At 43.7% G+C, this 24,889-nt stretch overlaps 1 protein-coding gene across 2 annotated transcripts in view; it reads right to left on the bottom strand.

Annotated features, from left to right (window-relative positions):
* The window catches only part of mcu (mitochondrial calcium uniporter), a 68,016-nt gene that overhangs the window by 4,498 nt on the left and 38,629 nt on the right, over window positions 1-24,889 (bottom strand). For both annotated transcript variants that reach the window (XM_050070603.1, XM_050070602.1), the window contains exons 3-8: window positions 6,000-6,063; window positions 2,424-2,594; window positions 1,923-2,027; window positions 1,613-1,773; window positions 935-1,138; window positions 89-205 (exon numbers count right to left, since the gene is read on the bottom strand). In XM_050070603.1, the coding sequence (XP_049926560.1) occupies window positions 89-205; window positions 935-1,138; window positions 1,613-1,773; window positions 1,923-2,027; window positions 2,424-2,594; window positions 6,000-6,063 (822 nt within the window). The remainder of the gene's footprint in view (window positions 1-88; window positions 206-934; window positions 1,139-1,612; window positions 1,774-1,922; window positions 2,028-2,423; window positions 2,595-5,999; window positions 6,064-24,889) is intronic.

Here is a 24,889-nt window from a genome sequence, read left to right as displayed (position 1 = left end):
ATCGAACTGTAAAATGTGAGAATCCCCAGTGTGACTGCAGTGCTCATTTTACATCACAAAACATCCAGCTTTCACCAAGTGACTGTACCTCAGCGATATCATCCTTCAGCTTGTTGTACTTCTCAATGTCGAAACGTGTCCTTTTCACCCCCTTGTGGAAGAACAGCAGATACTGTCTGTCTCTAGCGTCGGGGTAAACATACTCCTGCAGGTTATGGAGACACACACAGACGGAGCACTTTGTAAGAGGAGCCAGTTTATCAGATATCCTTCATGTTCTGGTTTCTGTTCCTTGGGCCAAATCACACCAGTGAGAAATCCAACATCAAACAGACTCTACGTCCTTGGAGTTAAAAGCTTGTGGTAATTTATGAACGCTGTATTCAATATTGAAGGGCACAACGTCACAAGACTGGCTTCTAAAAGAGCTAACCAACTACAGTTTAGAGGACAACCACTGTATTTTGTTACAGTAATGCTTTGTTCTGTGGTTGTTAAAAGAGTTTCTGCATATGTTACAAAGGATAAATTAGGTGTCACGTTATCTGGCACAAAAAAGCACCAGAAGCACGAGTTCGCCCCGCTGGAGTGAGGGTTATTAGTATGATTAATATGATGGTAACATCTACGATGAATCAGCTAATTGTTTAGTGAACAAAATGTCAGGAAACAGTGAAAATCACAAGTTGCATTAGTCCAAGGTAACAACTTCAGATTGCTTATTTTCTCTGGCCAACTACGCAAAAATAAAAAATAATCAATTTATACTAATATAAAACAGGGAAAAGAAGAAAATCCTCAAATGTTTCTGGTTAAACACAAAAGATCTAACTAATAACAATCTGGCCCTGTTAGTGATGATCTTTATTACACTCAGTGTTTACCTCACACATTCACTTCTGCATGTATAACTGTCCAATTCACTGCGTCTTACCTGGCGTGTAAGCACGAAGTAGGCGTACATGGCCATGGCTGTGCCATAAGTTATAAAGTAGGTGACGGGTTCCATGATATCCCAGGAGTACTCCCACCAGGTGAGCCTAGCCAGGATGCCAAACTGGGTGGCCATGTATGCCATGCCACCCCACAGCACCCAGGTGGTACGCCGCTCTGCCTTCTTGTTCAGCTCCTCCTTCACCTACGCACAAGTCAAGAGGGATGCGAACAGTCAGCCAGCTCCAACAGAACAACAGCAGCAGATATGTGCTGAGGAGATGGTGAGGAAGATTGTGGATTCTCAGCACACAAAAAGACTACAGGCTGAGAGCAGCTGTGAGAAGTTTTTTAGACCCTTGATAGCCTCTTACCCATAATTAAGATGCCTTCTTTAATCAGTGATTCTTGAGTAATGGCTGAGTGGTAACAAGGCCTGATGTAACTGATACAATAACATGACTATGTGTAGATAAGAGGATTATACACATCAATATTCTGAGCAATCACAGCTCCTCTTCCATGGAAAACTATGCAAGAACATGCAAATTATTTGTCAAGCACTTGGTTGGCTTGTTAAAGCTCTTGCAATGATTTGTGGTTCTAGCGAAAAGCAGCAATAAACTTGTAAAACCAACAACAAATATTTAAGTACTGTCAAATGTTGATGAAGACTGACCTTCTCTAAAGGGCGGAGTTGAGTGTTGAGGTCCTCCAGTCGTCCAATCAGCTCCCGTTCTTTGCTAAGTTGGTGCTCCTCGATACGCAGGGTGGTGTAGAGCTGCTGCACCAGGAACTTGACGTCATTCAACCTTTCTGCCTCCTCATGGGGCAGCAGCTCTGAAGCACACACAAACAAATAAACAAAGCTTTAATCCAATCCACTCTCTGGCAGTAAAACCATTTCTTCCTCTTATTGGTAGTGAACCCAACTGTGACGGGATGACTCAGAGCAAACAGGCTCTGCCTTTTTCTTTGCCGCTTCTCACCTCTCCTCGGAGGCCGCACGAGGTGTGTGGTGTCATTAATGACGAGCTTAAAATCGTCCAGCAGCAGGATGTCTATGCCTGTGGAGGAGGCGACCCTCGCTCCATCTGGAGAGAGAGACAAATGTGAATGGAGGTGGTGAGAGTGATGGAGCGCTGATGGGTAGCCGCTTCCAATACCCTTGATGTCTCTTGATAATCAGGCTTGTTGCTGTCTGATTATCATGTGAGGTAATAGCAGATGCACTCACACACTAAGAGTAAGATTTCAAGTACCAGTTGTTCCTGTATAATGAACCCTCTGTGCAGACTGAGGGCTGAAAAATCATTTCATGGTGCATGCGGTGGTGTTAAATTCTGATACAAAGCCACAGCTGCGGGAACTCTTAACAGCATCGCAACACAAGAGCACTTGATGTAAGGACATGTATATGTATAACCCGCTGTGGTAAATGGATACAGCGGTGTTCTGTGAGTACAATGCTCTTGTGTTTGCGAACATACCCGTGGAGTAGATGGCTACCCGGTCGATGCCTCTGTCCTCTGCCTGGAGCTGTTGCAGGAAAACTCCCACACAGTCGCTGAGAGGCTTGAGGGTGAACTGACAGCGCTCTCGCCTGGACGGCAAACTGACTGAGATCACCGGCAGCCCGTTCTGATACACCACTGTCACCTCTGTAAGAAAACGACAAATGTCACACAAGCAGAAAATGTAAAATGACACCCCAAGGTCTTCACTGAACCATGGAAATGAGCTTTCATGTACTCTGCTCCCTCTGATTAAAGAAACTGAAAATTTAATAAGGATGCATCAGGAGCAGTATATTGCTTCTTTGTTCAGTACTAGTTAGTCTAGGCATTCTTTGGATTATTAACTTATAAGCATAAACAGAATTGGAAATTACTGGCTCATGCTGAAATAACAAAGGGTAACTTAAGTATTTTTCAACCTGGACCTTGGATTCCAATGTTTGTGTGTCCAAGGGTGCTTTCAGACCAAGAGTTGTCTTGCTTTGGTCCGAATCAGAGACTCATTTTCTTACAAAGTTGTATAATTGCCTAGAGTTGGTTTGTGTTCTCACGGCAGCATTTATAAACAGACCAGATAAAATGCCTTGCGTGAGAAAGCTGCTCTTGACTGGTCCAAAAATCCAGGAAGTAAACAAAACGTTGAAGAAGAGTACACTTGCAAGATCAATGTGTCACTTACTAATGCAGGGACAACTACGCGGGTTCATTTTAGCGCTGGTCAAGGCTGGTCAAGGCTGGTCAAGGCTGGTCAAAACTGGTCAAAACAAGACACAGCTCCAACTAGAAAACAATGTTTTGATGAACTGGACGGCCGAATGCACATATCAAGGCACACAGTACAGGAGGAGGCGCACAATAGTAATCCTCCAGGACTGTAACATGCTCATGCTTGTTTAATCCAAACAATGTGTAATGTGACTGCAGGTGGTTCGGCTCGAAATGAACCCTACTTAGGGGGGGGGGAACAAACTTGAGTTCGACTGAACCAAACCAAACAGGGCAGGTGTGAAAGCACCCTAAGTGACTAATGGAGACAACAGTTTTTTGAAACTGGTCCAGTATTGAGCGAGAGCACTACAGCCGGCAGCATCCAAACTAAACGTGCTGCAATACTAACTACATGCATATACACCGTCAATTTACGTCCACTAAGAGGGCTTGTTTTTGCCACTGTAAGGCTCAGATTATTACTCTACGTGCCTGACAATTTATGACAAGGATCCCTACAGAGATGGAGTTTTTTGTTTAAGAGTAAGATTATTTTTGTTTAAACAAAATCACTATTGGCAAACCAACCGGTCGTCATTTAAATAACCAGTAATTTTAGTGTGTATAGAGCTAGCATATCGTCACATCTAACTGGGTGAATTAAGGGTTTATATCAACCAAACGAGAGGTGATGATCATTGAGACAGCTTTTATTTTGTTTCTGTTGACTCTGAATGATGTGTTTTTTTTACAGTGATAAAATCACAGTTTATTTAAATAGAGTCTGGTGTATTTGACGGTTTCTAGGCTGTGTCTGGTTAAACAAAAAAGGATCTTCCTCTTTAACACAAAGGTCTATCTCTGTAGGGATCCTTTCCACAATGTTGTCAGACACTTAAAAACAATCAACCTGATCGTAAATTTGACACTGCACAATTGCCCATTAACTTTCCATTGCAGCCTGTTTCACTGCTGCCAGCTAAAGTGTTCTCCCTACTGAACCAGTTTCAAAACATGTTTTTCCCTTTAGTCCTTTAGACACAAAAACATGAGAAAATAGGGTCCAGGTATAAAAAACCTACGTTACCCTTTAACTGTCTGTTTGGATGTTTACTGCTTTTAACTCAATCATGGCTTCTGCATACCATAAATTATTCCAAAGCTGCTGTCTGCCACAACAAGACAAAACACTGATGGATGGTTATTCTGATGGTGTTATGCTAACTTTAAGCTTTATTTTGATTGACAACACAGAGGAGTGTGGTTTGAGACGCAGCAGGGGGCAGTATAACAGCAGCCCCACCTGTCAGAGGATGTGCAACCTCAAACCAATCAGTCATTACAACAATAGCCTTTACGACATTAACTGATCTCACGGCCGTAAACACTTCAAACAGTATCTGCAAACAGCAACTGATTTGAGAGTTCTTTGTAAATCCTGCATGGATTCCAATTGTGTATCTCCATATATCTCAGCTGTAAACAACACAACTAAACCTCATTCATCAGTGTGCTCACACACATGGAAGTACAGTCTTACACATGTAGACAAAGAAATACGCTGACTACTGTTTTTGCCAAAAAATAAGCCCACTCTCCACTGTCAGATCCTGAAGATCAACACAGTGTAATATTGCTAACCTTTCCCTCAAAGAGCTGTTCTGTCAATTCGTTGATGCCAACTATTGATATTTCTTATTCCCACAGAAAGGCTAAAAGACCTCTAAATGATGCTCGTGTGGTGGAGCTGACAATCAGAGAGACCTTGAGGTGCACATCGCTATTAATTCATCCCATGCTAGGTTTTGGCTTTTCAGAAAAATAAGAAAAATGGAATTTATCAGAGAGCCTTGAACTAACAGACGGCACTCCCAACACTAGTGTGAAGTTCATGATGTGTTCAGTGTTTGCTTTCATCTGTACTTGCTGTTTTGTTGTCTACCATAAGAATTTTGTCCCAAACAGCAGAGCCACTGTTCTGGTCAGTGGTGCTTTATTTTTCTAGCATACTAGTAATGGTCTGTAATCCAGCTCTATTGGTCCGTAACCAAACTCTGTTGGTTATAATGAGCCCGCGCAGCTAATACCGTTATCACGCTGAGTGGCCCCTAATGACAGTAGCATGAATCAATGCAGAGGGCTGTGGTGATCCAAGCTGCCTTGTTGCTGCTGCACCCAGCCACCTCTGCCTCCTGCTCGGGACCACTGCAGTGAATCAGCAGATCTCTGCTTGGGCTCGCCACCAAGAAGTGAGGGATTGTCGGTTGGCACAGGCAGCACCAGCTGGGCTCCATTTCAAGAGCGTTCTGACCATGTTCAAAGACTCGGAGGTGCAGACGTTTTATTTCACACCCGCTTCTTCATTACGGTGACAATTTGAAACCTTGCCCCGAGCACTGTAGCTGCTTCTGCACCTGTTCCCTTTTGTCCTCAGCTACCCTGTCATCACAGGCACATTGCTAAAAGTGTGAGGATCCTGTGCCTATCTCTGCTCCACTTCTATGGCTATCAAGGCCCACTTTAAAATCACATCAGCATGTTCTGCAGTGCCGCCTTCTCCTCTCAGCCCCCCTGCCTCTCTCGTCCTCCCTCTGTTCACGCTCTCCATCTCTCCCACCTCTCACACAGACGAGCAGATGCTTCCCCAAGACAGATTCCATATTAATGACTATGGGCTGTTAACTCCAAATGAGCCTCTGCTGTCTGATCAATGCAGAATTCCTTTACGTGCAGAGCTCATTTGTCTCGGCGAGGAGCAGAGGCTGGATTTGGGGAAAACCCTTGATGCCGCTCATGTGGACAGAAATAAACTGAATGAACTGAGAGGAGGTGAGGACTTACCTTCTGGAGCAGCGGAGGAACACAACAGTCTCTGGCCATGCCATGAGGGGGCGCCCCTCCAAACCTGCAGACAGGAAGAGAGAAAAAGGACAACAACCTGGTTATTCCACTGACACAAAGCTTTTTCTTATCCAACGTTTCTGTTCTTTGTGTGCAGCGAGCCAGTGTGTGACACTCAGTAACATGACACTACTCTACTCTATGCCTTTTACTTCTCTAATTGCTCATTTACAAGACTCACAGAGTATTATGTTACAAAATGGCTTCCTCTGTTCTAGTTTCCAGAAATGTTCCAATATCCAGGCTGGAGCCACACCCAAAAAGCGTGGATCCAACTGCAGCTTCCCGGTCACGGAAATATCTTACAATGTGATGACGCATAAAAAAAACACACACACACACACACACACACACACACTCACAGCCTCTCACATCTACATAAACCAGTACTCAGACAAAGAAACCACCACTTGAAGGAAACCACCACAGTGGGAGACACAGAAAGAAGGCAGCCAAATGCAGCCTGAATAACAACAATGTAGTTCAGTATGAATTCTCCACTTATGTCACAGACTGGAGGGAGGGCGGGAGAGAGGAGGGGAAGAACACGAACAGAGGAGCAGAGCTTAGGGAAACCCTCATTTTTTTCCTGTTGCTACAGTGTGCTGTTAAACCAGCAAAGTAGGAGTGTCCATATGCGCCATACATGTTTCAAATTACAGAGCTCGTCATGTTTTTTTTTGCCAAGCGGCTGTGAGCCTTTTAAGGCATGAGGCTGGCTGTCAGATCTTCTTACACTTACACAGTGAGATGGGGTGTGAGGATGAGACACTGGAAATCAAGCAAGGAAGATTGCCAGGGGGCGAAAAAAGCATAACTTTTCTGAATTAATATTCAGTAATGTGCACACGCATAAACAAAATGCTGCACCACAAAAAAGGCTGAATTTCTCCGCCAATGGGTCCTGGTGTGTAACACCGTCGTGCTGTATATTAACCAGATATGCCTATACAGTACACACATTCATTAACCCTTTAATTTCTGGGGAGGCACAGGACGCCAGGCTTTCAAACAGACCTGACTGCAACGCACTCAGCAGCATCCAGCAGGCCTCAGTTTGAAGCACTCACTCTGTGGTAATATCAGATTTACGATATGCACACAATCTCCGGCCCTCGCTGGGCTCAACCACAAAAGCAGAGATTGAAAGCTGGTCACAACTTGTCTTTTATGACTTCACGCTGACAGTTATGGAGTGTAAAATATATCTCAGGAGAGAGCAGGTGTATATATGCGTGTGTGTGTGCATTGATGTCACCGTGAACATACTTTCTGGATCTGCAGCACCAGGCTTAACACAAACACTGTGGATACCTGTCTACCCATGATGGCATTGCTGCATTGGACAGACAGCAAATGGTTAATTCAGAAGAGCAAGATCAAGGCTTGACTGCTGAGGCCAGATTCTATCATTACTCACATCCTGGCTAACTCTGTGATACAGGCACCGACAGAGGAAGCTCAGGTGTTCAGAATACAATATTTCTTTCCACTTTATGCATCATTACACAGTGTGACACTTGAGGAAAGCAGTGGCTCATGCATAACAGGTCTGGGTCAGATTTCAATATACTTTCTACACTTCTAGTTTGTCTTCTCTTGCAGCGCAGGCTAGTGTGTCTAATTCTACAACAAAAAAAGTTAAATATTTTTTGTAAGGGCACAGGGCAAGAAGTGGAACTAGTGGTACACCGAGCATCCACCTCATAAACACAACCGCCAAGCAAGCACTCTTGATTAAACGTCCCCGTTGTCAATCAGGGAACGTGTTTGCCAAAGACTGTAATGATGTGAAGGGATAAATGTTTGGATTAAAACAATCAATGACAGTCACTAATGTCACCTGCCCATCCAAACTGTTGTGGACTGTCAGTAGTCGACCATGACTGATTAATTAATGATGATGCGCTAACCAGTATGCTGTGAGCTCTGGATCTTGACTGCTGCCTCGTTTTTAGAGATTGCCCTTACTCGACATGTAATGCTGAACTAACTATCCACCACGCAGAGGCACAGTGAGGGTCCACAGATGGAGGCTTTGCTGAGTGTTCACTATTCTTGCTGGACCCCCGAGAGGAAACAAAAACTTTCTTTTCTAGTTTTCAACATCTGCAACTACAGCGAAGGAGCTGAAGCATTTATGAGAAGTATTTGCTACCACTGCAGCACTGATGCAGCTCCACTGTAAGCTGAGCACCACCACGGGGATCAGAGGGGTGTATGCATGTGTGTGTGTCGACGCATCAGGACTGTTAAACTCTTGTTTTGGACACCACCGGGCTAAAGATGACAGACGTGTGTTTGCGCGTCCTAAATAAGAATGCTGATTGCCGAGTCGAGCCCAAACAGCGATTAGGCTGCTGATCAGATGACATGCTGAGGAAGGCGTTTTGGCTGGTCTGGAATAACTGCACAGTTTGCAGAGAGCGGTCCAGCACTGCCTCGCTCATTCATTAACTTCAGCTGCTCGGAGCCAGGAGGAGAGACTTCACCAAGAAACCCACAACACCAGTGGCACCGACCCACGCGCCCAGACACAGGGCAGCATCGCACACATATGCAAATATGGCGTTGGCGTGTGCGTACATCCATCTGTAGAGTGACGTACATGTCTGAATGCACCTCTGTGTGTTTGCAGGTGGCGTGTGTGTATGTGTGTCCACCCGTCTGTTCACCAGCCTGTTTGTCAGCGGTAGTTGCAGAGCGACTGAGCGAAGCCCCCCCTCCTTTCCCTCTCCCTCGGCACACAGCCACTGAAACGCTGCCTGAAATATTTAACAGCGTAGCAGCAGTCAATAGCACAGCAACCTTGGAATCAATGTCACACGGGTAAGAGAGGGAGAGAAAGAAAGAAATGGGCACTGACGACGGCTGGTGAAGATGGACAGATGAGCTGGGTGAGAAAAAGAGGTGTGGAGGAGGGAAAAGGATAAATGGAGCGGCAGCAGGGGAGCGATAGAGATAAATGAAGGCTGGAGTAAAACGGTGTGAGTCACGAGTGCGCATGCATTTCTAACCATGTGCTGCATATACTGTACCCTGCAGCAGACAATCCCTCCCCACTGAAACGTGACTGTACTGTGTGTGTGAAGCAGAGATGGAGGCTAGAAGGAGAGAGGGGAGGAGGGGATGAAGGGGAGAAGGAGGAAGGCAGGGAGTGAGAGTGGGAGATAAAAAGAGAAAGCCATGAGTGTGATGAAAAGCAGAGGGAGGGACGAGAGGGGCAGTAGACTTGCTGGGAGGGGAGGGAGAGGAGGAGGAGGGGGGACTGCTGATCACTGCAGTAAAGGAATCCCTCGTCTAGAAAGGGGGGTTGCCCCTTGCCTTCACTCCCCCTCCCTCCCTCCCTATCTCCCTCCCTCCATATCTCCCTCCCTCCATCTCCATCTTACTCACACTGAATCCTGATGTGCTGGTTTTGATCTTCTCTCGATTCTCATCTGCACTGCGCTTTGACTTCCGCTGCATTTCATCCTATCACATGTGTGCTTTTGCATCCAATTAAAAGACCTCACTCTTCAATTCAAAACCTCGCTCTCAGCCTGGTAAATACAAAGCCAGCAGGGACCCAATAGATCATACAGTATCTACTGGGGGGAGATGAAAATAAATTTAATACACTGAAGAAAATATAAGGTGTCTTAGCAGCAGCCCAGGCTGTGCGCTACATACAGAGTCCTCCCCTGCTCTCACGTAACGTAGTAAGAAGTGCAAGAGGTATGATATCGATCCGCAGTAAAGATGAATCATCCTGATACAATCTCACAAGACGTGCCAGGTTTCAGTAAAAAGAAAAAAATACAAACACCATACATTCACACTATATTAAACCAGAGGGAGAGAATCGACACACAGCTTTAAGAGTCAACTGCTGCAGCTCTGCCTACTATCAATATCAATATCTTCCCCTTTGTGCAAACGTTTCCCTGCGCTGTGTTGAACTCCAGCAACATAATGCAATTCTTGTTCTCATTTCACTCCAGATTATGTATATCGAGAAATTTGCAAGATTTATTAGGCTCCTCCTCCTCCTGTTAGCAGAGTGGCTTTGAGCTGCTTGTGCTGTTCAGCCTGACAACAACTTAAGAAACTGGGTTATTTCAGCGGCTCTGTGCAAGTGACAAAATGTATGACATCTTATTATGCAAATTTTCTATTTGACTACGCAAACACCCACTGTGCATACAGTGCATGGTCAGATGAATTCAAGTACCCTTTCGCTGACACCGCCTGTCACTTTCCAAATGTGTTTATTTGAACTGATCTTAAAGTTCCCCTCCGGACATGTTTTAATATTTGTTTTACATGGTTTTCCCACATAACAAAAAATCTGAAAAGGAGCTAGAAGCACATCTACTCTTTCTCCCTCACTGAGAAATTCTGCATCAGGCCCCCACCACTGCTGCCAACCACAAGTTTTGCTTTCCGCTTTCACTAAAACAAAGTATGAAGATAGGCCTGGCTATGCAAGACTAGCGCTAGGTTGAACGGTGAAAGAGAACTGTACATCAAGATGGCTAGTGTTAGGATTAGCACACTGGAGAGATGCAGCCATAATGATTGAGCCTAAACGTATCAGAATGGTAAGTGTAGTCAGCATTGTGGTTGACAGCGTTAGTGGTTGTGAAACATGCAGTAATATCTGCTAGTGTTACAGTGTGTTCACATTGTTAGTAAGTAATAAATAGCAGAGGCCTAACCAAAGTTTGCACAAAGTTAAATTCCGTCTGGCCGAGATTTTTATATTACGTGTAATAAGTCTGCCCTGTGCCAGATGTTTCTTGGCTGGTGCTGTGTCAAAGTCTATTCCCTGTCAAATAGTGTTGCATATAGACAGCGTTTGGCTTTCGTGTTGGTGATGTACCTTATCAAGCTTGCCTGGCTTACATTTGAATTTCAGATTTTAGGGAAGTGCACAGACATTGCCTTATTCAGCAGAGGAATATGAAAACACCACTTTATTTCACAGATAAGAAACAATAAATTGTGAAGGCAATAAAGCCTCCACGAAAATAGTATTTTAAGTCTCGTGTATGATTTATCCTTCGGGGATTTATCCTGGCTTCACATGAGCAGAGGAAATCTCCGTTCATCGCTGGGTATATTTATACCATGTAAAATGCCATAGACTTGTGCTAATAATGTTAGCATGTTATATTTGTTTGGAAAACGTGGTTATTATAAGACAGTTGTTAGACCCCATGTTAAAATGTCTAACTTTGCAGCAGAAATAAATATTTATAGCCTGGTACAAAAAAAGCAGTTTTGGTCTCAATGGCAAATTTTCCTCTTCATGACAACTGCACGGGGGGTTAATTTTCTTGCAGCTCATCCAGTAAGGCTTATAGTTACGCATAATTAAGGGAAGGCCGCTTTGAGTGACAGACCGTCTGCCAATAGTGTCCTCAGCTTCTCAGTCAGATCCACCCCTCGCTCCTCCACAGTTCCAGCCTCTTGCTCAAATACAGTCACTTCTGGCTCCAGGAAAACAAGATTGCGACAGCTGAAATGCCAAAGTCAAGGCTTCAACACAAGAATCCACAAACCAATGGTTGACATCACAGTAGGTACGCCCATTATTTTGAGAAAAAGCCGAGCTTCTCTACAATCTTCCCATGTATCCCCTGGCAACTGCAGAAGGGCCCGCTAGGGAATAAACACCCATGGGACGGACTAAAAGCAGCACATACATGGCTACTTCTTTTAGCTTTGTTGTTACGGCTGGATCTAAACAGAAAATGACACAGCACTTTAAAAATCTCTTCTTCCTCAGAGCACATCCTTTTATCTCCAGACACACACCACAAGGAAATTCTGGGTGTCGGGCACGGTATAAAAATGTGTCTGCGTGGGTAAGTGTGTTACAGACATCAGTGCTGAGGAATAATGTCGCTGACATAATTCCCATTTCATGGTGCCCTTCTGGGGGAGTGGAAACCTCTGTCATTTATCTACACAATGACTGCATCCATCTATGTGGTAATGTGCTGTCCTGAGCTGTGCCTACGGGCCAGATAACGCGGTAGTCGTACAAAGTCATTCATGAAATCATTCGTGGATGCTCACATACACCTCGACTGTGTCAATAAAGCGTATACCATTCTAAGCCTCACTGCACACACGCATCTAGTCTTTCAATATCACGCCTGCTCATCAGACACGCCTAAAATCTTTCTTTAATTTCCAATTCCTCTCAGCGGTAGAAGTCATAACGCGAGGACAGATTTACAATCAAAAGGGGCTAGGATCAATTTCCCAGTGGTCTAGTGGGTTGACACAGGTCAAGGAGAGGTGTGGTGCTCCATCATGCTACTATGACAGACAAAGCAGGGAAAGGAGCGCATGTTCAAGGTGGGGTCAGAGGGAGGTCACTGCATGGAGAACGACAATACGCACTGGGATCAATCGATGAGAACAGACTGAAGCCAGGTAGTGGAAACACCCTACCTTTATCTGAGAGGTGCACCCAAAAAACAGCAGATTAAAAACACTTGAGTGCGTTATATAACTGAACCTAGAGGAACAGAGTTTACACTACATCACCAATAATCAGCTGTGACAACCTGCTGAACCAACTTTAAAGACTATTTCCATGTGGATGGTAAGAGTACGCGAATGAGGTTTATGAGCTATTAAATTGGAAATACACCGCGTCTACTATCTCAGCTGCTGGAGGGAATGCGTGTGGACGATGCTCTCATTCATTAACCCAGCGAGACGACAGAGGTTTTTCTCTTCTTCATTTTTTTTTTTTATCCTTGTGTTTCTAGCTTTATTGCTCTTTTATAGCACATTAAGAGACTGCTGACTGTGACTGTTTAAAAACTCATTTTCAGCGATGAGCAAAAATAATTAAATATCAACAAAATGATATGAAAGCACCATTTGTTGATGTTCTGTTTTATTACTTGGAGCGTGAGCATGGTTTTTACTACCTTGCAAACACAGGAAGCGATTTACAAATTACACAATCAGACATTTTGTCAGATATCCGTCTGTCTTGGCAACTGAGTTTTGGGTTGACGAATCAGAATTGAACACACAAAATAATCCCTGCAAAAACACTAATGATTATTTTTTTTATAATCAATTATCTTTAGGTTATTTTTTGTTTTATTTATTCGTTGTTTAGTGTGCAAAATGTCAGAAAATGGTGAAAATGTCCCTCACAATTTTGATATCTTCAAACTGATTGTTTGTCGGACAGTCACGTTTGTTTTATTTTTTATTTTTTAGATAAATGGTGATTAATTGATGATCAGTTATCATGTATTATGTAATATAGGAGTGACTCATTTGTTGCACTGCATCTACTTTTTGTGTCTGATTTATGTCTGATGTGATTTGTGGCGTTTATAGCATGGTTTTGTTGTTTGATTAAATGTTGTTTTGTATTGTTGATGTCCTGGGATGCAAGACACATTTCAGAATTGTCTCTGATACGTGTAATTAAATGAAATCAACCAGATATTGGAGTGAAATCCCTCACACTGAGGAAAAAGTATAAAACAGAACAAAATAAAACTTGCTGGCTCATGAATTCTAAGTTATATCAGGTAAGATGTAAAGGTCATACTGTGGCAGTGCAGTATGCCCGATGTGTCCAGTTTTCTATCTCACTGCTGTGCCGCATGCCACCTCCTCCCTCCACTCTGCTCCGAGGGCCAGGTCCTGCCCACTCAGCTCCTTGCAGCCCACACTTACCCACGGTGGGGTTAACAAGTTGAAAAGCACATCTGCGCCCGTTCCTATAGGCACTTACAATCCCCCGCACGCACACACACACACACACACACACACACACACACACACACACACATTCTCCGTCCCCCCTTCAGAAACACACACAAAAGCACATAAACACCAAGATAAGGCTGACACACAGCAATTGCTTCAGAAGAAAGTGGATGTGAGTACAGTGTGACAGTAATCAGTCACTTTTTTTTTACGCCTCAGCGCCGACGAGCTTATGTAACAACAGGAAAACGCTGCCTTTTCTCTCGGCTGTGTTCCTCGTCTGGTAGAAGCCATTAACAGATATGGAATCGGCAGTCACATTCTTGAACGGCACAGTATTAAGTAATCTCCGCTCACACATGGAGAGGGGAACCGCGACAAAGCAAAGCGCGCCCCACAAAAAGCCTGTGCCGATCTGACCTCTCCACTGCAATGCAGAGTTAATAGTGAAAACAACCTTCTCCCTGATTGGGCTATTTCCAACATCAAAACCTCACACCAGTTACAGCGAGATATAAATAATTCCAGCTTAATCTTTCGTTCCATTTCAATAATTTGCCTCTCAGACCCTGGACATGCTTTGATTAATTAATGCCAGCTCATGGCTCGCTAAATCCGCAGGATAAGATCACAGCTGTGAATGAATCCGTTTCCATGACACGTGGGCCGCTTCAGAAGGACCAGTTGGACCCTCCTCACACCCACACCACCCCTGACACCACCCTGACACCACCCCTCCCCTGGACCTACAACACTGGAACCTGATGCATTATTAAACAGCAGTGCAGGCTTTCACGCCTGAGTGTAGAAGGCAGCCACTGTGGCCATTGTGCTTCACAGCTCTGCTCCTCGAAGGACTCAATCCAGCAGCATCTGCGTTTTCTGACTTCCCCGGGTCACTTTTGAGATCAGAGAGGTGCAGAAATTGAAAATGGTGTTTGCATGCATAATGCGTACAGATACAGTATAAGTGCATAAGTGTGTGTGTGTGTGTGTGTGTGTGTGTGTGTGGAGGGGGGGGGGGTCAGTCTGCCTACCCTCTTTGATTGCTCATGCACCAGATGGCACTAGCTGCTTGTGTCAGTGTTCATTTCAGTGCAGGTCACGCAATACTCAGCCCCTCACCTACTGTAGCGGACAAGATGAAGGAACTTCTCCCTGCTCTCCTTTTTATTTTTTCTACCTCCCCTCTCGCTTTATCACTTCCCCCTCTCTCTTGAAAAGAATCGAGACCCCACTGATGTCAATAAACATGCATCTAAGGCATGGATGCCAATCCAGCCATGCACTATGCATCCTACGCCCACACACTGGTCCTGATCTGACGGGTGATCCTAACAACCCTGATTAAGCCTCAAGAGTGTGAAAAGCTGCCTGCAGCTCCATCACGTCACACACATCACACACACACCAATCAATGCTGCTGAATAAGCACTGTTCACCTATCATCTTCCCCCCTCTCTTTCTCATCCCACCACAACTAGTGTCCTGAGAGGCCTCGCAATCCATCTATGCTCCCCGCCATTATATTTATCCTCTTTGCAATCACACCTCTGAGAGCGCGGCTACATTTTGCACCAACATTCGCCATTGTTCCTGGATGCTTTAATTATAGTGGGAGATAAAACAGTTGTTTTGAATTGAGGAACAAAGTACCTCCCATTTGTTCTCTGGAAGACAGCGCAGTGGTCCTCTGTGACCACTACACCACTTGCTCCAGCTTTAGCTGCTTTAGGCGACGGAGAAACAGCGATATTCTATAGAGGTTTATAGAGGGAGTTTGGCCTCGAGATAGTATGTCAAGACAGGGATTCCTGTGGCAAAAAAACCCAACATTCCCTCCAGGACTCAAAGTTCATGATCGCCTTATCAAAACCCACATTGAATAAAATATCATGTTCAGAGCACACACATTAGTACTGGGTCATCACCAATTTATCTCTCATCTGGGATGCTGAAGGGTGAAAGATGCTGCAGTTTTTTTTCCCTCTGCTGCTTCATCTCTTGCCTTGCTTTCATAATCTGATCCCGAAGTTATGTTTTGGCAAAAAGCCAGACATACAAACTTGGTACCTTCATCTCGTCGTGGTAGATTAATATATTGATTCTGTTTGCAAAACCAGTTTCAACATTTTGCTGTCAACGTCACAATTCAGGTATATAATCACATATTCCAGGCTGTTAAGCATTTCTCAGTATTCCATAATAGTTTTGAGCAGTGCTAAAATGTTTAGCCGATGGATTCATTAGTCAATCGACAGAAAATCTGTTGGCAAGGAGTTTGGTTTTTGCTCTCTTCAGTCAATTAAAATGGATTTTAAGCCCCCCCCCCCCCCCCCCGGGAAAAATAGGAGAATTTAAAAATAAGCATATCATGACGATGCGTTCGGAATTGATTGAGATATGACTCCACAACGAAGTAACATTTTTGACACACACTACAGCAGTTAGGCCATAAGGGCTTAAAAGTACCTTAATAACCTTTATGTGTGTCACGGCCACTGCTGCAGCTCCAACTGTTGACTGTGGTGATAAAAGGGTAAAACTAAAATAACTGACTCCCTGCTGATTACAGAATACCAGCATGCACCTGTCTCTTCCACTTCAACTTCAACTCTCCTAAAAATCTCCCAAAATTTCAGTTTGCTTTACTTCATCCTCTCCATGCTCCTTTATTTTAGTTTTAAAGAGTTTTAAAGAATGGCAAACAGAGTTCACCTTCCACTTAATCTTAAATCTTGGGTATTTAAAAAGGTACAAGAGGCTCAAAATGTTCACTCGGTATGTAAAGTTGAAGGACTGGCTAATTAAATGTCAGCTGAGACTAAACATGTAGCAAAATTTAACAGTGAAAATGTCAAATTTCAAGGCAGCCGGGTGGCTATTAATCCCGATCGGGGTAGAGGAGTTTTTCTTTGGTCCATCTTTTTCTTCTTCTAAGCTTTGCAGTGAGCGATGAGGTGAAGGGAAACCTGCAGTATTGTTTCACTAATAGGGCGCACCAGTGGTGACACTCAGGTTTAACCCGCAGGCACTTAAATGACTCACACCATGAGACTACAGGATGGATGGAAGTAAAGGGTAAAACACAGATGGCAAAGTGAAACATCATGGGATCATCACTGGCCTCATCGTTTTTAGGGATCTCCTTTCATATAAAAACTATTTAATACATTCTCTCGCTGCGTACTGAGAACCATGAGAGGATCTGGCGTAGCTGTGATAACCCCTAATATGACAGAAGTTTCCATAAATGGTCAAAAACTCAGCTTGAAGAGTCTTTTTAACCATAACTCCCTTGATGCAGAGCTGACCCTGCATACTTGTGTCTCCGCTCTCCGAGAGCATGTGAGGTGACATTGAGGGCAGAGAGACAGTCTCACAGACTGCTGTGAATTCCTCCTGAAGCTGTTATTTACGGAGCAGAGCCTGGGAATGCTCCTTTTTGAGGAGCTCTGATAGTCCTCTCCCTCTTTGAGTGTCTGTCCAATGGCCTTCTGTGCCTCGAACACGAGTCAGACTGTAAAGGTACAAAGTCTGTGAAAGCATGGCTGAATTTGTCCAGAAAATCAATGCTTCATCCTTGCAAGCTCAGTGTCCAACTATCAATCTGCAGCTCTAGCTGTCTGGCCTCGTCACTGGACGGTCCACGGAGAGAAAGAGCTAGAGCGTCTGGAAAACTGAATTCACAGAATTGTAACTCGCTGCCCTCTTGGCTTTGTCAGCGAGTCTGTCTGAGTTTTACTCTGCTGCGGTCCACATGGACATATGGCATGCAGACATGCCAGAGCTAGAACTGGGCTCATGAATGCCACTCAGACACAGACTGGATGCGGCGCTGCTGAAGGAGCTGAGGGGAGGCTGCAGCACAATAACTGACTCATACAGAACATAGCAACACACAGCTCTCTTCATGTGGACATGTACTGTAGCAGGAGCTGCAATGGCCTCAATCTTTTTCAACTCTGGTGATTATTTTCTATTTTAGAGCTCCAGGAAGTAGCCACCGCGACAGACAAATGATAAATACATTTGTTGGAATGTACAAATGTAACCAACTTATCTGTTGCCAGTTTCCACTGTGTACTTTCACTAGTTAACTCTCTGTACGGCCTGGAGAGACTGCAGACCACCATATGTCTCCTCCATGCAGTCTGCAGCTGCTCCTTTGACCTCCAGCAGGGAAAACTGGTTATCGTTAACACTGTGCTTCTTCTGAACACATGAATGATAACAAAAACAAGTTGCCCTTCACAGAGAATATAATAAATATAACTAAAGCGGTGGCTGCTGGTTTAAAAAATGGGTGGAAAATGCAGGAATGTTTCACATCCCGAGCCAAGTGTGCAGTAGTATAAATATTCTTCCACAGCCAGCTTAAATCAATATTTACAGATCTATGTCACACAGCAGTAGTAAAATATATTCATGGTACCTGGCTTACAGTGTAGAGTAACTTGTCTTGACTAAAAGGGACAGTTCACCCATGAATCAAAAATACATTTTTACCTCTTACCTGTAGAACTGTTTATCAGTCTAGATTGTTTTGATGCGAGTGTTGGAAATATCAGCCGTAGAGATGTCTGCCTTCGTCTCAAATATAATAAAACTAGATGGCACTCGGCCAAAAAATTACATTTAAAAAAAGTCACAAGTAATGTCTCTTTCCAGAAATCATGACCCAGTTACTCAAGTTAATCTGCAGACTTTGTTGTGAGCAGTTTCATGTAGGAACTATTTTCTTTCTACCGAACTACACCCGCCAGCCGGATCACCTTGTGGAACTTGTGGAGTCTGAGCGTGCTAACATTACAGCTTAGCCAAGGAGGACGCCAATGACATTTATATCTCGTGATGTCACAAACAGATGCATGTTTCCTTCTGCGTTGTAATTCAGTTGGTGAGTGTAGCTCTGTAGAAAGAAAATAGTTCCTACTTAAAACTGCTCACTGTTATTTTGAGTTATCGGGTCATGATGTCTAGAAAGCGATATTCCTGTTAAGTTTTTCAAATGTAATTTTTTGGTGTTTTGAGCACCACAAGCCGAGCACCATCTAGTTCCATTATATTGGAGAGAAGGCAGACATCTCTACGGCCAATATCTCCAATACTCTGCAACTCACACCAAAACGATCCAGACTGATAAACAGCTCTATGAGTAACAGGAAAAATATGTATTTTTTATTTTGGGGTGAACTGTCCCTTTAAGACCTCAAATACTTACCTATTAGCAACCGAGCTAGCTCAGACAGCTCTTGTGACTCACTAGCGTTAACATGATCTATGCTAGCTTGTTAGCAATTAACTCCTCAATTGTAGTGTGTCACCAACTAGCCCTAGCAGCCATATCTATGTCTAAGTTTCTAGCATCACCTATTTTGCTAGGATGCATGGACGAACTCCTCAGTCAACTGTCTTGACCACAGCCCTGCTTGTTAATAAATCATGTCTGTGTTTAAATAAATAAATAGTTAATAGTAAAAATGTTCAGAGAATGATTTTCAGGGATACTGTATTCTTAGAAAAACAGCTAGTCGAGGATTTTTTCTGCTGTGACCTATTTGTCTGAATGTTAATAACAACAAAAGCTTCACTCCGGGCCATTCACAACAAGCATCAAATATTCACAGGTCCTGTGCCGAGGGGCCGTGTGGGGAGCAGCGCGCTCTTACACAGACTTTAGCCAGTTTGCAGAAAGTGGGCCAGCGTCTGTGAACTGTCTATCATGCTGCCCACCTAGAGGGCTGGGGGAATGGAAGTCACAGCAGTCAAATAAGCAGGCTTTCCGATCTCAAAGGTTTCTGGGCGGCATCTCATATTCTTCTGCCTGTGTGTGATGTGACGGCGCCCTCCTCCACAAGCTCTGGGAGTCATGACAAACACATCACCCTGACTCACAGACCACACAGGGGGCAAGAGAAAGGACCAAAAAACCCGAAGCAGTGTCTAATTAAGTCAGCTGATATTAATGGCGGATCAGACCGCATGGCTGATGATGACTTTGTTAAAGATCGTCCCCGTCCTCTCTCATTCCCCCTCTAGCTCTTCGTCTCATCTCTGCCCTTTCATCTCCCCTAAATGACATCATGACCTAAAATTGAAGTGAGCTAGTCAGCCTCCCTAATGCTCTGACAAAAACGCTGTCACCATATCTCTGTCCTCGTGCTCCCATTCACGATATCTTAATCCTCATCATCAGAATGCCGCTCATTGCGCCGCCTTCCCTCCTCGAATTCCTTCCAGTATGAATGTGATTTAATTTTCAATCTTTCTCAAGGGCCTCCGCCACCACTCGACCCCCCGCTGCTATTGTTCCTGCCCGTTTCTCTATCGCCCTCACTGCAGGAGTCAGTCCATTGGATGTTGGCAAATGAGCTCAGGCAAGGGCATCCAAGTATCCCCATCACGCTGCCTCCCACGACGGACTAACTGGCTTCCCATGGATGGTTCCAACATAATTCAAATGATCCAGGTACCTCGAAGCTAGACATCTTTCTTTTTTGTAACAGATGTTAATAATACGTATGTTCAGTTACCCTCCAGGGGCTACTATTACTACAAATTAGAGGTTTAACAGCTTCGGCGTGATCAGTGTCTTTCTGAGTACAGTGCCTAACGGCGTTACTTTTGGCGAGCTGCCAGACACAGCATGGTCCCGCTCGATCACTGGTGTTAACTGGAACGAAGAAAATCCTTTGATGTCACCACAAAACACCTTTCAACAATTTAACGCTCATTTTTTCAGCAACTATTTTGGTGATTTAGATATTATTTTGGGCGTTATTTGTATCCTTAACCACAGGTGTTATGATGTCACACTGCACCTTCAGAGTTTAACACAGTGAGTTAACTTCAGACTACATTTGTTGCCATCTAAAATATCAGCTGCAAATGTCATCTTGTCTCGTCTGCGTCTCAAATTCAAAGGCCAAGCCTTTTCTGTAGACTCATCATTTTGCAGACGTTCAGCAGTGTCTTCATTTACACACACACATGCATAAAAAATCAAGTCATAACTCGATTAAGGCAATAATACGGGTAAGCTAAACCCCTTATAAATACCAAAATTCTGACTTTGTGAGGATGCTTATGAGACTATTTTAAATTCACGCCAAAACAGGTAATTCTTGTGTTACGATTAATTAGGAACAAATCTGTAAATGTTCTAAAGATAAAAACATAAAGTTAGGATGCAAATAAACATCTAACAGCAGGCTAGAATTTGTCGAGACTGTTTTCAAATATCTTCTTTTATACAGTGTGATGGATACAACCTGGTCATTAGGTGCTGAACTGATTTCCCCCCCATCCCTACTGAACATCACAGATTAACGATATCCCAGAGACCGGAGGGAAGATGAGTCAATCCGCCAGGTAGCACTTTTTCATGAATTTCTGCTTGTTCTTTTTAAGAGTAACATAAACTTTAACACAGTAATGATGACTCCCTGAGTTAAAGGGCCGGTTACAATCAATAAAACTTTAACACCAATTGGTTTGTTCAAACAGACAACAGAGGAAAATGTCTGCCGACACCCTGAAAGGAAATCTCCTTTCTTCTTGAAATTCTTCTGATTGATTTTTTTTTTTTTTTTGATCAATCACAGAAACTCGGTGAGAAGTTCAGACATTTGTTATAAACCAAACTCTGAAAAAGTGCTTTTTTTCATGAAGGACTGAAGTGATCGAAAAGCAATTTTGTCTTTACATAACATTTACCGTAGGTGCTCTGAAACCAGACTTCAAGAGCAGTGATATTTCATTTAGGAACCACAAAACACACAATCCTCTTCACGTTTCTTTGCTTCCCAACTCCACTGCTTTGTTTACTGATATTATATATATGTATTTTTGCCTTCACGCTGCAGACCCAAATGTAAACAGAAAAAAGAACATCAATAGATCTCCTTTTGCTGCAGTTTTAGTCTTGCAATATCTGTGAAAGGGGCTAACACACACATAGATCAATAATGTAATTAGACACAGTGATGGTATCTCAGCCTTACAGGTAGCTTTAAGCTCTTCTGAGCCGACCATCTGTACGTCAAGATGGAACGATCAATTGGATTTGAAGGCAGCGACTAAATGACACGTATTTTCACATCGCACTTCTTTGGCACATCACCACGCTGACAAAAGAGTTGAGCTTTTTGTTTTTCTCACATCAGCTGACAAATGACACTTGTTGAAATCTGATAGCAGCTGCGATGACTCGCCTCACTTTGTGTTGCCACTCAAAACCGATCATTATATCATAATGGACTTAGCAACCTGCTAATTAACTGCTGAGTTAATTAAAGCTGAACAAGTCTGCAAGTGCTTTCTAGATGTTCAGGTGGAATGGAGGAGGATACATATCTGTAGTGGGTGAACTTTAGAAAATCCATCTGTTAACAGCACTGGTGCAATTTTGTAAACTCAGAGATGCAATTAGACACATAAAGAACCCTCATTTATATCTTCCTGCCTTTTCCCTTTCCCCTGCCAACCGTGAAAGGTACAGAAAATAAAAGCTTGCTCTTCCTCCTGCCCCCCATAGGAGAGTCAGGACTGTACAGAACAATCAGGAGAGGCCTTCAGCACAAACGGGCTATCAGTCTTTAGTTAGTTTAACAGCTTTAATTATTAGCCCCTGCTTGAGCCTTTGAGATAAGCAGGACGCACCTTTACATATGGGCTCTCTAATGTATAGTCCCTGGACACAACACTGACGATGAGGAGCAGGTCAACTCTAAATTACGAATGTCAGGCTTTTCTAGGATTAGAAAAGGAAAGAAAGTCTTTTGCAACTCAGAGGTAGTGACTTATGAGGGCGTGTTTGTGTGTGATAGGGCACAATTATGATGACAGCTATTCATGTCACTCAACTTAAGGACAGGGTGCCAGGTAATCCGCCAACCATTTCCTAACCCACAATGAAAATAGACTGATTCACGCTGGGACTTGTCTTTGTACTGTGAATGTAAATGAGGTGCCAGAGTGCATGAAAAGAATCAAAATAGAGCTTGTTTATCACAAAAAAGTGTCAGAGGAGGATCCCTCCGACCCTGCGACAGAGGTCTGGGCTAATTATTTGTATATTAATTAATAATGTTTTTAATTAACTAGCCCCTGGCCGACTGTCATTTTGCAAAAGTGGCCCCAGGCAGTGTGAGTTGAGGTTCCCTGGTCTACAGTCTTTTTAAAAAGGTGCAGTCGGTTCAGGGTTTTCAAAGTCTGAGAGACAAAATTGAGACAACCATGCCCGTGTATATGACTGAATTTTTTTAACGTATATTTGAGGAATAACTATGCTTTAAGTTTTGAAACTACAGCTCCTATAGTTTGGGGGCTCTGTGGTTGGGATGGGCGATATAATGGCTACTGATATATTTTCAAGCAAGTCAATACTGTTTATATTCATCAAGTTGTGTTACATAATGCCGCTCTTCCAAAAAACCATGCCAGTGTGCATCTCTCCTCTCTCACACTCTCCGCCCCACTCACTCATTCACAAGTTTCCAGCAACACTCCGAGAGACACAGAGCTGCTACTCTGTTTAACCTGTCTGTTAATTAGCCTACAGTGTGACATCAGTCTATATGTTGCACCTGCTACGCTAAATCAGTGTGAGATGAATTAAATTACAGCAGTAGCAGCACTGCATGTGTGGGAGACAGAGCTGTTTGACTGTGTCAGGTGAGTGTTTGAAGTGGATCATAGCACATCACCGTTCCTCTTGGTAGTTGTAGTTTATTGTGTGATACTGAGACAGCACTTGGATGCAGGCCACAGATGTGCTTAACAGGAATGCAGCGACAACACAGACATGTCATATACAAGACGTATACAACACGGACAGTGTCTTTTGCTCCTTCCCTCCCTCAGCCTCTCTGTTGATGCTATGTGCATTAATAAGATTAATAGCCAAAATATATAAAAATATTTAAATAATTTTCCAGCACTAGATCCATTTGAAAGGCCATGGATATTGGCTTTAACCTAACCCACAAGGATTTTTAATTGTTTCAAACTACAATGGATTTAGGCCGACTTGATACTTGTATACATATGTTATAGTTTTGTGCAAATCTTTAAACCAGGGGTGTCAAATATACGGCCCGTGGGCCAGAACTAGCCCACCAAAGGGTCCAATCTGGCCCACTAGATGACTAGACTAAGAGCTGTCAGGTGTCAGGAGAAAGTTAAACAATGCGCTGCCTACTTCACGTAGAATTCTGCTTCAGAGGCTTTTCCACCCCTGACCAGAATACAGCTCTCTGATATAACAATGAATACTTACTGTCATTAGGCCTGTTGCGATATGTGATAAGTCGGTTAAATGCACGGTAAATTAAAAGGGAGACGGTAACTTCTCAGGCTGCGATTGATTGCCATATTCATGCATTGTTTGTTCTCCTTGTCTCTCCCCACCAAAGAGACTGCACAACATGAGTGTTCATTGCCGTGCATTGTCTGGCAGCTAGGTGAGTTGGTTCATTAGCGTAATGAACGGAGAGAAAGCTCTCGTCATCGAGTGTCTTTGTCTCTGTGGGGGAGGCGGGGCTATGGGCTACACACACACACACACACACACACACACACACACACACACACAGTTGAGCCTAAGAGAAAGACATGAAACTTGTTCCTAAACCAAATGCCACGGCCCCTGTGTGGGAGTGTTTTGGATTTAAAACAAATGGCAGAGGGGAGCCCAGTAATTTGGACGAGCCGGTATGCCGGGTTTGTTCTAAAACCATCTCAACAAAAAGAGCGAATATGACCAACTTAACTGATAGATAGAAAGATAGTAGGGCTGTCCCAAATGCCATTTTTTAACATTCGGACCTTCGGCAGAATTTATAATGAATATTCGAATATTGGTGCTGTGGCCGTGCTGCGGCCGTGCTTCCTGTTTTACGCCAGGCTCGGCTCCTTTCAAAGACTCCTTGCGAAGTACTCCTCCGGGGGTTTTTTCGGACCTAATTGTATTGCGGAGTTTTGCACAGCGGCGACCGGATCTTTGCTCTCAAACCACAAAAAAATGTGATGGCACAACAGTCTCCTTCAGTACATTATTCTGTGCTTTCTTTTGATTTTCACATTGGCTA

The sequence above is a fragment of the Epinephelus moara genome, chromosome 19, assembly GCF_006386435.1.
Source record: "Epinephelus moara isolate mb chromosome 19, YSFRI_EMoa_1.0, whole genome shotgun sequence".
NCBI classification, from domain to species: Eukaryota; Metazoa; Chordata; class Actinopteri; order Perciformes; family Serranidae; genus Epinephelus; species Epinephelus moara.
Note: the sequence above shows the minus strand (reverse complement) of the source record. Positions and strands in the feature narration are given on the sequence as shown.